The following is a 13694-nucleotide window of genomic DNA, read 5'->3' as shown; positions in this document are numbered from 1 at the left end:
AATTGGAATTTTCATAATTAAATTTTAAAAGAATAACAGTTTAAAAGAGTTTTATGGATTAATAATATTACAGGTATCTATATATTCTATTTTCAGTTAAAGTTGAAAGGATTAAGCTTAGTTTACTTATTAAATTTGTAGGTGAATTTTAAGATTTTTGTTCCTTAGGAGGAAGGCAGTGTTTTAGGTTAACATTAGTATTGCGAGTCAAAAATTTAAACTGATGAATTTTTAATCTGAAGACAACTATTTTCTTTAAATACCAACCTAATTTTTCTTATTTCTTACAGGTACCTACTCTTTTATCACAAGCAGATTCTGGAATATGATTGAAAAGATTTGTTTCAGTTTAGCATTGAGTTTCATGATTATTCTTTTCTGTAATCTCAACTGACTTTCAAAGCCTGGTTACTATGCTCTGACAGAAAAAAAATAAACTGCCGAGAGTCAGCATTCTGACAGAGCAGCTCACTCGGTCAAATTGATGTTTGGTGCAAACAGATGGGCAGGTCTGTTTACGACAAAGTGGCTCGTCATTCTTTGAATGATTGTAGCAGTTGTTTGGGAGTCTCAAGTGCATATTGAGAGTGAAATGTAATAGTTAGTTTGTTCTATGATGCAAAGGCATTGCAAAGAGCCAAACCTTTGCAATGAAAATTGGCAGGGTTTTGCAGTGTCGGTTATAGCTGATATTTATTATTTTAGTGTAATTAAGTGCTTTTTACCCCCATTTCATTTTGCCATTCATGCTCTGAAAGGTGAATTGGTGTGAATTCAATCTAGTCTGATGTCTGTAATTTTACATTTGGGTCCAAAATCAGTTGAAGACAAGGTAAAGCAAAATCATTGAAATATTTAAGATAGTTATTGATATGGTTCAGAAATAACCTCATGGAATTATTCAGAATATTGTATGGTAACAGAACAGAAGCGTTGAGGTCTGTATGCGTACTGGTTGAGTTGGAGTAGCACTTGTCAGAGTATCGTGTCCATTTACGGATTTTGACGTAAAATTTTAAGTAAATGCATTGGCTTGTTTGGGGGTCAGATTATGTGTAACATAGAAAAATGAGTAATTTGAGTTACCTTGGACAGGTATCTAACTGGGATGGAACACTTGTGGTTCCTGGTGTTGGTTGTGGGAACAGGATCTAATAATTAATATTTCTTCTTGGGGTCAAGAAGCTTCGTACATAGTAATATTCTCTCGTTTGATTTTTCTACCAAACATTTTGTTTGTTTTTGAGCCTATGGCTTTTTCATAGGAGAATATTGACTTCATGAGTTTACTTCATAGGGATGTGTAATATTCATTTGATTCTGTATGGATTGAGATATTCAATACACAAACAGTATTATGGGCATTTTTTATTATAATTGTATATCTTTAATTGTCGTCTAATGTCAGGAGTATATTCTGCATGTTCATGTGTTTGGGACTACTTAAAAAAAAAAAAAGTAAATCTTCAGGAACTAAGCCAAAGTAAAAAAAATTTGGAGGGAGAGAAAAAGATAAAGAAGAATGCGTGTATGTATGGACGAGTGAATGAGGTCAGGTTTGACAAGAGCACTCTTTGAATAAAGCCCATCATCAATCAAATGTACATCAATAGGGTAATAAATATATAGTATTCCTCTCTTCCTCTGCTGTGACTTGGTGGTTCATATGTTAGTCACTTGTCAAAAGTCTTCAGTGTATGGATTGTAACAGCCTATTTTGTCCCATGTGGTTTATTTTTATGTTATTGAAAAGGGCTAGACACTAGAAGATCGGTTGTAAACAGTGGTCCGTGTTTTTATTGTTTTTGTAACTATGGGTTACAGGAAAGTCATGAATTACTATAAAGTTGCTATTTTACATTTCAAGTTGATGCTGCAGAGTGAAAGTTGCAAGAATTAGCTGGTAAAAGCAGTGCTTCAGATAAATAAACCTTGGTGAGTTGATATGAATTTCAGGCTAATTCTTGCTGTTGAAGAAGCATCACTTTCTGATATTGTGGAGGGACTGCACCAGAGTTGCCTCCCCTAACATACCTCAAGTCCGCCACATCATTATTTTGCCAATATATGGGTGCGAATAAATCTTGTAGATCTATAGGGTATCATATTGTGCAATTCTTTAGAAGTATAAGTAGGCTTTTGTACTCTTTTTGTAAATGCCTATAGTATCTTGTGCACAGGGCATATTTTAGACTGTTGGGTGCTGTCTAATGTCATTCAACATGGCAGAAATTCTTCTACAAGAACTTTAGACTTTGTATTTTTGGGAAAATGGATGTGAATTACACTCATTCTTACCTACGTTTTTGAAAGCTCCATTGCCATTATTTAGTAAGTTTGTCATAAATTAATAGTAGCAAGTATCATTGTGTAGTGTGAAAGTTACTTTAATAACCAGGTATGCAGGTGTGCAAGCTGTGCAGTGTATGTTAGGATGTATTTACGGAGAATTTCCTTCAGATTTTCACATTGCTGAGGTTTGTGTGCATTAGTCTTGGAGCAAATGTAAGGAAATATTTTAGGGTACTTTGTATTTTCTTTTAAGTGGAATCAATATTTTCTTTTAAGTGGAATCAAAGTTTAAAAAAAGTGTCATACCAGTGTTACTGTACATACTTTTGACGACAAAATTCAAGGAAAGGAAAATGTAACGTCATATTAAGCTTTTGCATATCTGTATGACATGGATTCTTTGTGTTTGCCACAGAAATAGTTTTGTAAATAACATGGATGGTGTATCTGGTTTTTAATTGACAGGGAAGATTGGAAGTTTTCCTACAATTTGTATCGAAGCTGCTAAAATGTTCTTGCTAACAAAATGGACAAATGTAAGATTGGCATTTCATGTGGTATGCCAAAATCTAACAAGCCATTCTTTTTCTATTTATTATTGTTTTAAAGGGGCCATTGCAGACCCAAAAGGCCTAATGTGTTGTCAGTACAGTATTAATGGTTTTGGAATAATATATCCATGTGCAATACAGATGTGTTCTTTGCAGATATTGTAAGAACATTCCACAACAAATGCAAAAGTTAAGATAGTAATGAATCCTTACTTTTTTTAGGATTGTAATTATCATCTTTTCAGCAAGCTTTTATTTACTTGGTTAAGATTGTCTTATTTATGACTTCAGCTTCATCCTGCATGAAGGGGTTAAGGGTTACATTGATATGTTTATTTTCAGATCTTGCTTTCACTATCACTGTTGTAAAAATTGTCGAGTTTGGCCTTGGGCAGCCTTTGCTGAATACCATGCATTTCAGGTGTTCTGTGTTTATATTTCTATAATATATATTTTTTGAACTTTAAGGCAGAATACAAACCATGTACTTTATATTTCATTTCACATTGGCAGAACTTGTAGATTTCTAAATTGGTATGTTATTGATAAGGTACTACTAGTATTTACAAGGTGAGAGCTTTGTTTCAGAGGGGGGAACCTCCTGTTAATTCTTACAGCTTTTCATTATAATTCTGGTATTAGTGTAATGCAGTTTTTATACAAATTTTTTTATTGTAGTGTTTTAACAATTTAATTTATTTCAATCTTTCTCTTCTTGTATCACCACCATAAACAGAAGAAGAAATGGATCACCAATTAATTTATCAATGCAAGGTGTCTAAATTTTTGGTTATCATGAAGGAGAAAATGCATATAGTTTAGACTAGGTGAAAAGGTTAGCCTAAGCAATTTATGATGCAGTTTAGCTAGCATTGGTTACTGTGATTAATGTGTATATAAATAGCATAATTTTTTTCTATTTTAGGAAAGCCCTTTTTTTCTTATTCCGTACATAATTCTTTATTTTGTTTAGTATTTTATCTAATATCAAATAATATTTCAAGTTGTATAGGTTTACCAAAGTTTTTTAAACAAGCATTATGATTCCTATACTATTCCAGGTTTGAAGTCTTTAATAGTGGGTTTTGATGTCTCTGGTATAAGCCAAAAGGGTGGTTTATTGTGTGCTCTGAAATGAAGCAAGAAGACCGGAGGAATTTCTCATTAGAGCTGGAAGTTTTCTCTTGATCATTAGATTCCATTCCATAAGTTTTGACTTGATATGGAATGATGCTTTGGCCTTGAGTTATGATCATCCGGTAAATGGAAATGTGCATCAATGCTGCTACAACAGTAAGTGGGTTCAGACTCGAAGGTCTGGCTGATAATAGTTGGGCTTTCATATTTCATGGATCTGAAGCAACTGGGGATCTATGTAATCTGCTCTGAAAATGAAAATATTTATTCTTGTGACCTGTCCTGTCATTAAGTTGTTGGAATAGTTTACACGAAAAAGTTACATGCAATGAAGTTGAAAGGTTTTTTGGGCAAAAAGTCAAGCACTGTAAGAGCAATGCCAGGTCTGTTTTCCCCTGCAGTTTAATAATGACTGGAGTATTCATATCCCCGCCTAATGTTGAAGTGAAATGGGTCTTTGTTTCGACTGATCTCCAGTTCTAATTTGTTTAGCCTTCATGCCCAACCCTTTAGTTGGAATGACAGGGAGGTTTCATCTTCTCAATTGTAAACATCTGGGTGCCTAATTTTTAAACTGAAACTGCAACGACTGATATATCTTGCTGTCTGACTTGAAAAAGTCCTACTATGTGACTGTTTACCTGCTATTGCAACAGTGAAAGGTTCTAGTGTTTTACCCCATGACTGCAATAGCAGCATGATGCAATGCAGTCCTTTCCTGCCTTTCTACTAAAATGTCATTAGTCCTTGTGCCCTGTCCTACTACTGCTGTGACAAGTTCCTGTGTGACTGCAACATTGGTAGTCTCTGCATCCTGCCCTACAACTGTAACATTGGGAGTCCATGCGCCCTGCCATGCCACTGAAATATGAGGAGACCCTGCATCCTGCCGTGACTAGAATATGGGGGAGTCCCTGTATGGTGTTTTGCAACTGCAACACCAGAGTTCCTTGTATCCTGCTGTGCAGCTGTAGCATTGGAGTCCTTGTATCTTGCAATGTGACTATATCATAGGGACTCTCAACATCCTGCTGTGACTAAAGAGTCCTTGCATTATGTTGTGGAACTTCAACATAAGGTTTGCTGATTCCCTTATGCAACTGCTATATCGGAAGTCCATTTGCATGCCATGAGGAGTCCTTGTGTTGGGCTGTGTGACTGCAACATCACGAGTTCCTGCATTCTGCTGCGTGACTTACATCGGGAGTTCCTGCTTCTGCTGTGCGACTGAGACTACGAGAGTTACTGTATCCTGCCATGTGACTGTAACATAAGGAGTCGCTGCATCCTGCTGTGACTGTAATGTCCTTGCATCCTGGCTTACAACTTCAACAGGGAGAGTCCCTATGTACTGCTGTATAACTGTAGCATGAGGATTCAGTGTGTCCTACAGTGCAATTGCAGCAACAGGAGTCCTTGTGTCCAAATATACAACAGCGGAATCAAACTGGTATGCGAAACTACAGCATTAGGAGTCTGCATTCTGTTGTGCAGTTGTTGCATGAGGCATCCATGCATTCCGCCATGTTACTGCCAATAAAGGAGTCCCTGCAATGTGTACCATATGACTACCGCAGGATTCACTGCATTGAGTCGTGACGTGAGTCTGCAAATCAGGATTCCTTTGTACCCTGCGAGACTAAAGCCCAGGAGTCTTTGTTAGGTCATGTGACAGCAAATCGAAAGTCCTGCAGCAATATCATGAATCCCTGTTGTGTAACTGCAACAACAGCCATATCCTCTATATCAAAATTGAAAGGACTGTGGACCTAAATGAGTGGGGAATGGCTAATGCAGGGTGATATATTCTGTTATGATGTTGGAACAGCAGAGGTTTCTAATGGAACTAAAAGGGAGTCTTGCGTCATTAAGCAGGAATAGTGTATACATTGTCACTTCGCAAAAGTTATCATGGAATAAAAAGTACATGGTTTCTACTCGGATCACACAAGAATTGTCTCTAGTATGAAAGTCTAGAATCATGAAGGTTCGAATGTGGAACAACGGAATAATAATTTTAATTGAATTTGGTATGATGGTGTCTTCACATTTATTGGTTAAGCTGGCAGAAAGGATTTCTGTGGGCTAACTGTCAAGCAGGAGTCATGGAGGCCTGGTGGGTTAGCAGTCAGGAATAATGGGGTCCACTTTTCTTTCTTACTCCAACTACGTGGATTTTTCCCTTTTGTACATGGGTACTGAATCATCTTTCAGTGCCAGGCCTTCTAGGCCAAATTCATAAATACAACTCTGCTAATTTCCTAAATACAATCTTAGTTATTTGGGTGGCTGTCAAGCTGAAAGAAAATTAGTCTTGCGACTGGGCCAAGGCAGTTTTTGTTCTGTATTAATACAATCTCAACCCAGTGCTTTAAGAGTTGATCTGTGTTTCCCTTTCATGCAGCTATAAAGATTTGGCAGGTCACTTGTTTTGAGACTGAAATAGACTAAGTTTTGACAAAGTATATTAGAAAAATTAGGTCATGACTGACTTACCTCTTATGATGATTAATGCGTCTTAGGTCTTATCTCTCTGGTGTTATAGTTATTTCAGGTTTTGTTTGTACCTGCAAAAGATTGTATAAAGATCATAAGGTAATATACAATTTCCTCTTGCTTTGTATTTCCAACAAGAAGCCAAAGACTGAATAGGAGATAAGTTTTAGCTTCTTGGGCAAAGTTATGATGGTTTCCCAGAAATAGGGCTGTATATGAACTAAGACATGGGAAAAGTTAAATGATCATATTTCCTTTGTCACATTATTGATAGACAATATTTTGCATGTTTGAGTCCTAACTGGATGAGGATAAGCACATTTCAAAATACAGATACCTGCAGTGCCTAAGTTTTATGGTTCAAGATATTTTGTAACCGAGCAGAAATTTAATCACACCAGAGCAAGAATTATATTTGCTATAATGTTAGGGAAAATATGTTTCCTGTTAAAGTATAATTATCTTGCACAAGGCTCAAAATAAAAACCAAAGCAATGTATGTAGATAGTACATATAACAGCTTTCAGTATACTGTAGTACAGTACTGTAATGGGCTTTTCTATTGCCCAGAGCATCTTATTTGTAAGGTTGTATTAAAACATCTTGATACAGCCTACTTCACAGAACCTGGAACTTGATCATATAGCCAATGTATATGGCACGTACTTAATGTTTGTGCCACAACTGAAAATGATTCAGTTTTGATGGTGTACTCTTTCCCAGCCTTGCGTAAGGAATCTGATATTTTCCTGCGTTGGTAAAAACAATGCTATTCTAATTGAGTTCTCTTTAATGTAGTGTAGCTTGCTTTCACTTTGTGTCCACTGGTGGTACCCTTCGTGTAGGTAATCAGTTTAGAATAGTCTTTTTCTGCCAATAGGAAATGAAGTAGAGGTTTGTATTGAAAGTTATTAAAAAGAAAAGTGATATAATTGATAAAGGTTAGCCATTAACTTATTTCTGTATGTCCAAAAGTCAATTGTTGTTTTAAGTTATACAAATAAAAATCTAATGTGTAAAATGTAGAAGGTGGCTATATTGTAGTGTTTGTAATTTCATAAGTGTTCTTGCTTGTATTTTTTTTTTACCTTTCATTTTGAATGATTTTTGCTTCCTTTTTGTGACAAAAGTATCCCCAAATAAAGGATGAAGGTTTACACTGACATATCATTGGAAGGAAAGTTATTGAATTATTTGTGATAGATTGTGTGTTCAGATGTTCACAAAGCTGTTCCTAGGGAGTGGCCAGAGCTTGTATGGATGTTCATAATTATGTCTGCAGTTGTAAAAGATTAGATTTTTTATGGAAGCAATGAGTGTAGGGAGTGAGTGTTGCCTTAGCTTGTATAACCACCTTGTGACCAGCCACTATCTGTGATACACGGCGGGGCGCCGCGCCCGGGCTTCATGTCAAGGCTCAGTCTCAGTAAACTTAAGTAACAGTCATATTTTGTTTCTATGCCCTTTTAAGCTTATGAAATTCCTATATCAGTGACTACCACCTTTGTAAATGAATTTAACCACTTGGTGAACATATTCAGTTTATACTAACCATTGGGATTATTAGAAGGAATTGTCAACTAAAACTAACCTTTTAAAAACAATTGGTTTGTTCCTACATGCACACAAACAATTTGCTTCTTAAATATATTTTTTTCCGTGTAGCTGGAATCTTGTCATACACGAGGTGTCAATAATCCTCTGCTAGTTAGGGGAGGGGTTTAAACCAGCTACCCAGATCTAGCATTCACTCGGTGTATTATGCCGCTTTGTAGAGTGAAGACTTGCAGTCTCACTCAAAAGTTATCATCCAATTGAATTCTTACACTGGTTTTTTGAGGATTGCGATGATGCAGGTTTGCACTGGCATGGTGGGCTGTTCATGTCTATTGTGGGGACTGATCCTCATTGCTTGTATGCAGACGACACTCTCGCACACAGGCTCCCTACGAGAAGTGTAAGGAGTCGCCATTCTCCCAGTGGGAGCAGTACAGTAAATGACAGAATAAGTCAAATAGGGATTCTTCTCTTTTTCTCTGGTGCCTCGTACTCTCCCCATTGAGGGCTTGTTCTGCCTCCACCGGTAGACGATTGAGCTATTTAACCTGGACAAGCTTCAGGTTTGGAGGACACTGTCGCTTCCCCTCGTAAATCAGTGGCGCCCACCAGCCATGTTGAGTCTAGCTTTCTTTACACCTTGCGTAATTTGTGGCCTTCCTTGGGGCTTTAGGGTTCCATCAAAGAGGAACAGCTCTTTGAGGTGCTAAAGCTTGGGACATTGCAACAGCATACAGCAGTGGTTGGTCATAACCACCACCGCCCATCTTCAGGAACAAAGTTCTTTCCTGCAGTTCTCGTTCCCTGAGCTGATGCTTCCTCTGCATCTCTCGTCGAATGAGTTGTGGCAGATTCTCCCTAAAGTTCCAGCCATGCTTGCATTCCCCCGGAGTGAGAGCACAAGCTGAGTGTACTGAGCAGGAGAAATCTCACGTTCCTTCACCTTACAAGGTTGGTCACCCTTCTCGCCAGCATGAGATGGCTCCCTCACTCTAGAGGTCGCCCCCTCGAGTTCCTCGTAACTAGGTATTTAACTCATCACTTGCTTCGCTCTAGCTATTCTCCGTGGCAGCAGACTCCCCGCAGTCACAGCCCATTTTCACCCTGCCACTAAATTACAGTCTCTCTGCTTGTCTCGGGAGTATTCGATCCTCTAGTGTTTCTTGCCTCAAATACGCTCCCCCTTGGGGATAGCGTAGGCTAGTTCTGTGGGCAGCACTCGTACACAGAGAAACCAACTTTGCCTTGATCAACCCTTTCCAAGTGTGAACACCCTGCACAAGGCAACTCGGCAGCCACCTACAAGTGCCCTTGCAAGTGTTCGCGATGCTTCTGCTTGCAAATCAGAGGCACCTTCCTTTAGAGCTGAGACTAACACTATGGTGCGCACTCACTCGTGTGGGGCTGGCATGCGAGGTCCTCCTCCTGATGGAGGTCTGCTCGTTTCTCTGGCTGCACTCGCCATAGCACCACATCATAGGTGTCAAGACTTGGTCGTAGTGATTAATGCACTCATGAACACCGCTCACCTAGAGAGAGCTCTTGCATCCATTCCTTTGTTTGTGAATGTTGCGCCATGGTTTAAAGAGCTTGTTAGGGTTGTTAAGCAGGCTGTCATCATTCCTGCTTCAACCCAATGTGCCTTCAACCCATTCAAATCCCTCTTTCGGTGCCAGAATCTCTGAAGTTTCAGCTCGCCTTTGGACCCTAGGCACAGGAGTAGTGTTCCCAAGCATGCTCCTCCTCCACTGTCAAAATCGCCTTTGACTTTTCACCACTCTTCAAGATACCCGCGCTGTATGGATGGTAAGAAGGGTCATGACAAGCCTGACAACTCCCCCCCCCCCCATCGCGGGAAAAACTGGATTTCATTCCGGTTCAAGTGACTAAGAAATGAAGGAGACCAAAGCAGAGTACGCCTCCTAGGGGGGCCTCTCTTACGGACAACTACTGCCTGTCTCCCGTTGAGTTCGTGTGTGCTGAAACATCCATTCTTCCCCCGGAACCTGTGGTACCTCCACAGGCTTTGCAGCCAGAAGTGATTCCTCTGCAGGAGAGTCCTAGTCTTCTTGCCTCCTTCCCAACCAAGCCCTGAAAGCAGAAGGATACAAAATCATTTCATAAGAATTGGTCTTCAAAAGTGCTTCAGGTCCCAATTCAACAAACCTGTCTCGTAGTCTACAGCATAGAACTTCCCCTCTAAGCCTCATGCCCCTGTCAGGACTATTAATTTATGAACCTGACCCAACTTAGGCTTCCTATGGATGTAAGATCTGAAGTTAGGAGAGTCCAAAGGTTAAGATTCTGACCACTTGGGCGGTGTGCTGCCTCAACCAGCTATCCCTAAACATTCACCATTAATCAGTGTTGGACCATTCCTTTATGGAGGTGTTGGGCTGCATAATTGGGCGATCCATCATACTTATTGAGGGGATGGATAGGGACCTTGATTACTTCTGATAGGCCTCTCGAACTGGAAACACCAGGATTGAATTCCTTGGTCTGCAATGGTGAAGGGTGCCAGGGAGAAAATCTCTCCCAAGTTACTTGGACTAGTAACTCTCAAGGCTAGTAGCAACTCGTCGCGGTTACCTCCTGCAACGTTTGTTTGGTGGCAAAGGAAGTAGTGTATTACAATATCCTCCACGACGATCCCTTGCCTTTGTCATTAAACCCAGTGGTTGTGGCATTGGCATACAACTTGCCCTTGGACAAGTTGGCGGCACAGGAAGTATTTTACATCATGGATCGACTACTGATCCGGCTCAGTTGGTTATCCGGTTGCTAATGAGGATTTGGCTGTTCCATTTCACAAGAATAGAATGAACACTTGCTTTCCGAAGCGAGTGCTGTCTAGTTTCTTGCTCTCAACTTAAGTCCAGACCATGTTGGAAAAGAGGTACTCGCCAGGTCCTCAGGCCTCTACAGGAGACACTTTCTTGTAGAGAAGGCCGGATACCAGTCTCTGAACGAGTGTTCACAAGTCTCCATCCAAGATGGAAACGGCAGAAATGGTCAGACCGAAGGACTTCGTGATCACAGTGGACTTCAAAGTTGCATACTTCCAGATCTCAATTCATCCTGCGCCAAGGATGTATATTTATCCTTCACGAGAGAGTTTACCAGTTTCAGGTACTGTGCTTCAGTCTATCCACAGCACAGGTCTTCATGAGTGTGTTCACCATACTTTCAACTTGGGCCCATGCCAATGGCAATCGTCTACTTCGTTATCTGGACAATCTGTCGATTCTCGCAGACCAAGTGGAGACCCTTCTCTGACACCAAGACAGGCTTCTCACTTATTATCACGATCTTGGGATAGTTATGAATTTAAAAAAATCCTCGCTAACGTGCACAGCAAATGTTATACTTCAGGATACAAATAGACACCCAAAAAGGCTGAGTTTTCCTGTTCCAAAGTAGAGTAGACAGGCTCAAAGACGTGGCATTTCCCTTCCTTTCGCAACACTCACTGCAAGCACACCTGTGGCTGTGCCCCTGTTGGGCGACCTGACCTTGGAGAGTCTAGTACCCAAAAGCTGTCTTTGCTTTTGGTCTCTCCGTTGGCAACTGAAAACCTCTTGGTCTCTGCACCGGGACCCTCCGGACCATCTGTTACCAGGAGGGCAACTTGTGGTGGGTAGCAGATACCAACCTTCGTAAGGGAGTAGATCTCTCTTCCCCAGATTTGAAGCTCTTCACAGATGTGTCAAAGAAGGGTGGGGGCTAACCGTTGCAACACAGGGCCTCCGGATATGGTCCAATTCCAATCGGTACCTAAACAAGGTGAGGGCACCGCAAAACCTTTCGATGACCCTAATAGCTCCGATGTGGCAGCGAACAGAATGATATCCAGTCCTACTTCTGCTCACAGAGGTACTGAAGGAATTGCCTCTCTCCTCCATGACCTGCTCCAGCAGCCTGCTGACAAAAACCAAAGGGCAGTCACTTCCCTACAACTTCATGCCTGGAGGTTATCCAGCATCTCTAAGATAAGTGATTTGCATCCTGTGGCAAAATGAATGTCCAGATACCTCCGTAAGTCATTTATCGCTGTCTACCAGGGTTAGTTGGCTATTTCTGTGGTCGGTGTTGTGGAAGAGGTGTCACTCCTCTCGATGCCACTATCCGCGTTATAGCGGAGTTTCTGTTGTACCTCGGGGAGGAAAATCTCTGCTCAGCCTTGACAGTGAAAGACTAATACTCAGTCTTGAGCCTCATCTTTAGACTGAACATGGAGTTTTTATAATAAAACAAAGTTTTATGAATACTTACCTGGCAGTTATATATATATATAGCTAATGTCTCCGACTTTCGGCAGAATTCTTCAAAACGCGGCAACCGCCTTGTGGTGGTTGTGCGGTTAGGTGGTTAACACCCGTGCGGTTAGGTGGTTAACACCCGTCACAGGGTGGTACGAGGAATCATTCCCGTTTTCTGTAATTCAGTTCATCTATGACCAACCTGTCTCCTGAGGGGAGGTGGGTGGGCCTTAGAATATATTTATAACTGCCAGGTAAGTATTCATAAAACTTTCTTTTATCATAAAAACTCCCTTTTTATGAATAGAACTTACCTGGCAGTTATATATATATATAGCTGATTAACACACTTGGAGGAGAGTGATAGACAGTAAACATCGTTGGGTAAACAACCAAAAAAGTTGTAGGATAAAAAACACCTTGATTCCTTACCTGCTAAGGTAGCTGACTTCAAAGGTTCCTGCCTCTTGAGTCGCTTTCCCTTAGGAGTGTTAGCCAGGATGTGACCTGCAGTGCTGAAAACACTCAATCGAGTCTGTCAACGGGGTGAGACCAACAATCTGACTAGACTTCAGGACTACCTATTACCCATATATTAAAAACTGCAACCTTACCAAAACCAACCACCTAACCTTTGCAAATTAGATATCAATTATCTAACTAGACTGCGGTGACTGTACACAAGTCGACGTCCTCAGACAACCATTAAAATCACCAACCCACACACAGGCATACAAAACTAAGGTTGAGGGGAGGTAGTAACTCCTTTGCCTAATACGAAGCCGTAGCTACGTATGGGCCCAAGGTATAGCATTTCTCATAATCCACTCTCACCTCTCTGAGGTAATGAGAGGCGAACACAGAGTTGCTCCTCCAGAACGTCGCATCCATAATTTGTCAGACCGACATGTTTTTGCGGTAAGGAAGCGAGGTCGCAATGGCTCTCACTTCGTGAGCCTGCACTTTTAAAAGGCCGAAGTGTTCCTCCTCACACAAAGAGATGCGCTTCTCTTATAACTTCCCTCAGGAAAAAAGACAAAGCATTCTTAGAAAGGGGCTTATGAGGATCTTTCACCGAACACCACAAGGAGCTAGAAGAGCCTCTCACATTTTTAGTGAGAGAAAGTAGGCCTTGAGGGCTCGGACTGGACAGAGGAGCCTCTCTTACTCTTGACCTACTAGGTTAGTCAAGTTAGGAACCTCAAAGGTCCTTGGCCAGGGCTTTGAAGGGTTCTCATTCTTGGCGAGGAAATCTATTCTTAAGGCACAAACTGCCCCATTCAGATTGAAGCCTACCTGCTTTTCAATTGCATGGACTTCACTGACCCTTTTAGCTGTTGCTAAGGCCAAAAGGAAGAGGGTTTTCTTCGTAACCTCCCTAAGAGGAGCTTGTGAGATG

The 13694-nt window shown here is 40.7% G+C and overlaps 1 protein-coding gene across 1 annotated transcript in view; it reads left to right on the top strand.

The window, feature by feature from the left end:
• not (non-stop) overlaps window positions 1-7922 on the top strand; it is a 43286-nt gene extending 35364 nt beyond the window's left edge. Inside the window, exon 11 of the mRNA XM_068353657.1 lies at window positions 291-7922. Coding sequence (XP_068209758.1) covers window positions 291-333 — 43 coding nt within the window. The 3' untranslated portion in view covers window positions 334-7922. The remainder of the gene's footprint in view (window positions 1-290) is intronic.
• Window positions 7923-13694: the final 5772 nt, after the last annotated feature.

The sequence above is a fragment of the Palaemon carinicauda genome, chromosome 30, assembly GCF_036898095.1.
Source record: "Palaemon carinicauda isolate YSFRI2023 chromosome 30, ASM3689809v2, whole genome shotgun sequence".
Taxonomy (NCBI): domain Eukaryota; kingdom Metazoa; phylum Arthropoda; class Malacostraca; order Decapoda; family Palaemonidae; genus Palaemon; species Palaemon carinicauda.
This window is presented reverse-complemented; position numbering and strand designations above follow the sequence as displayed.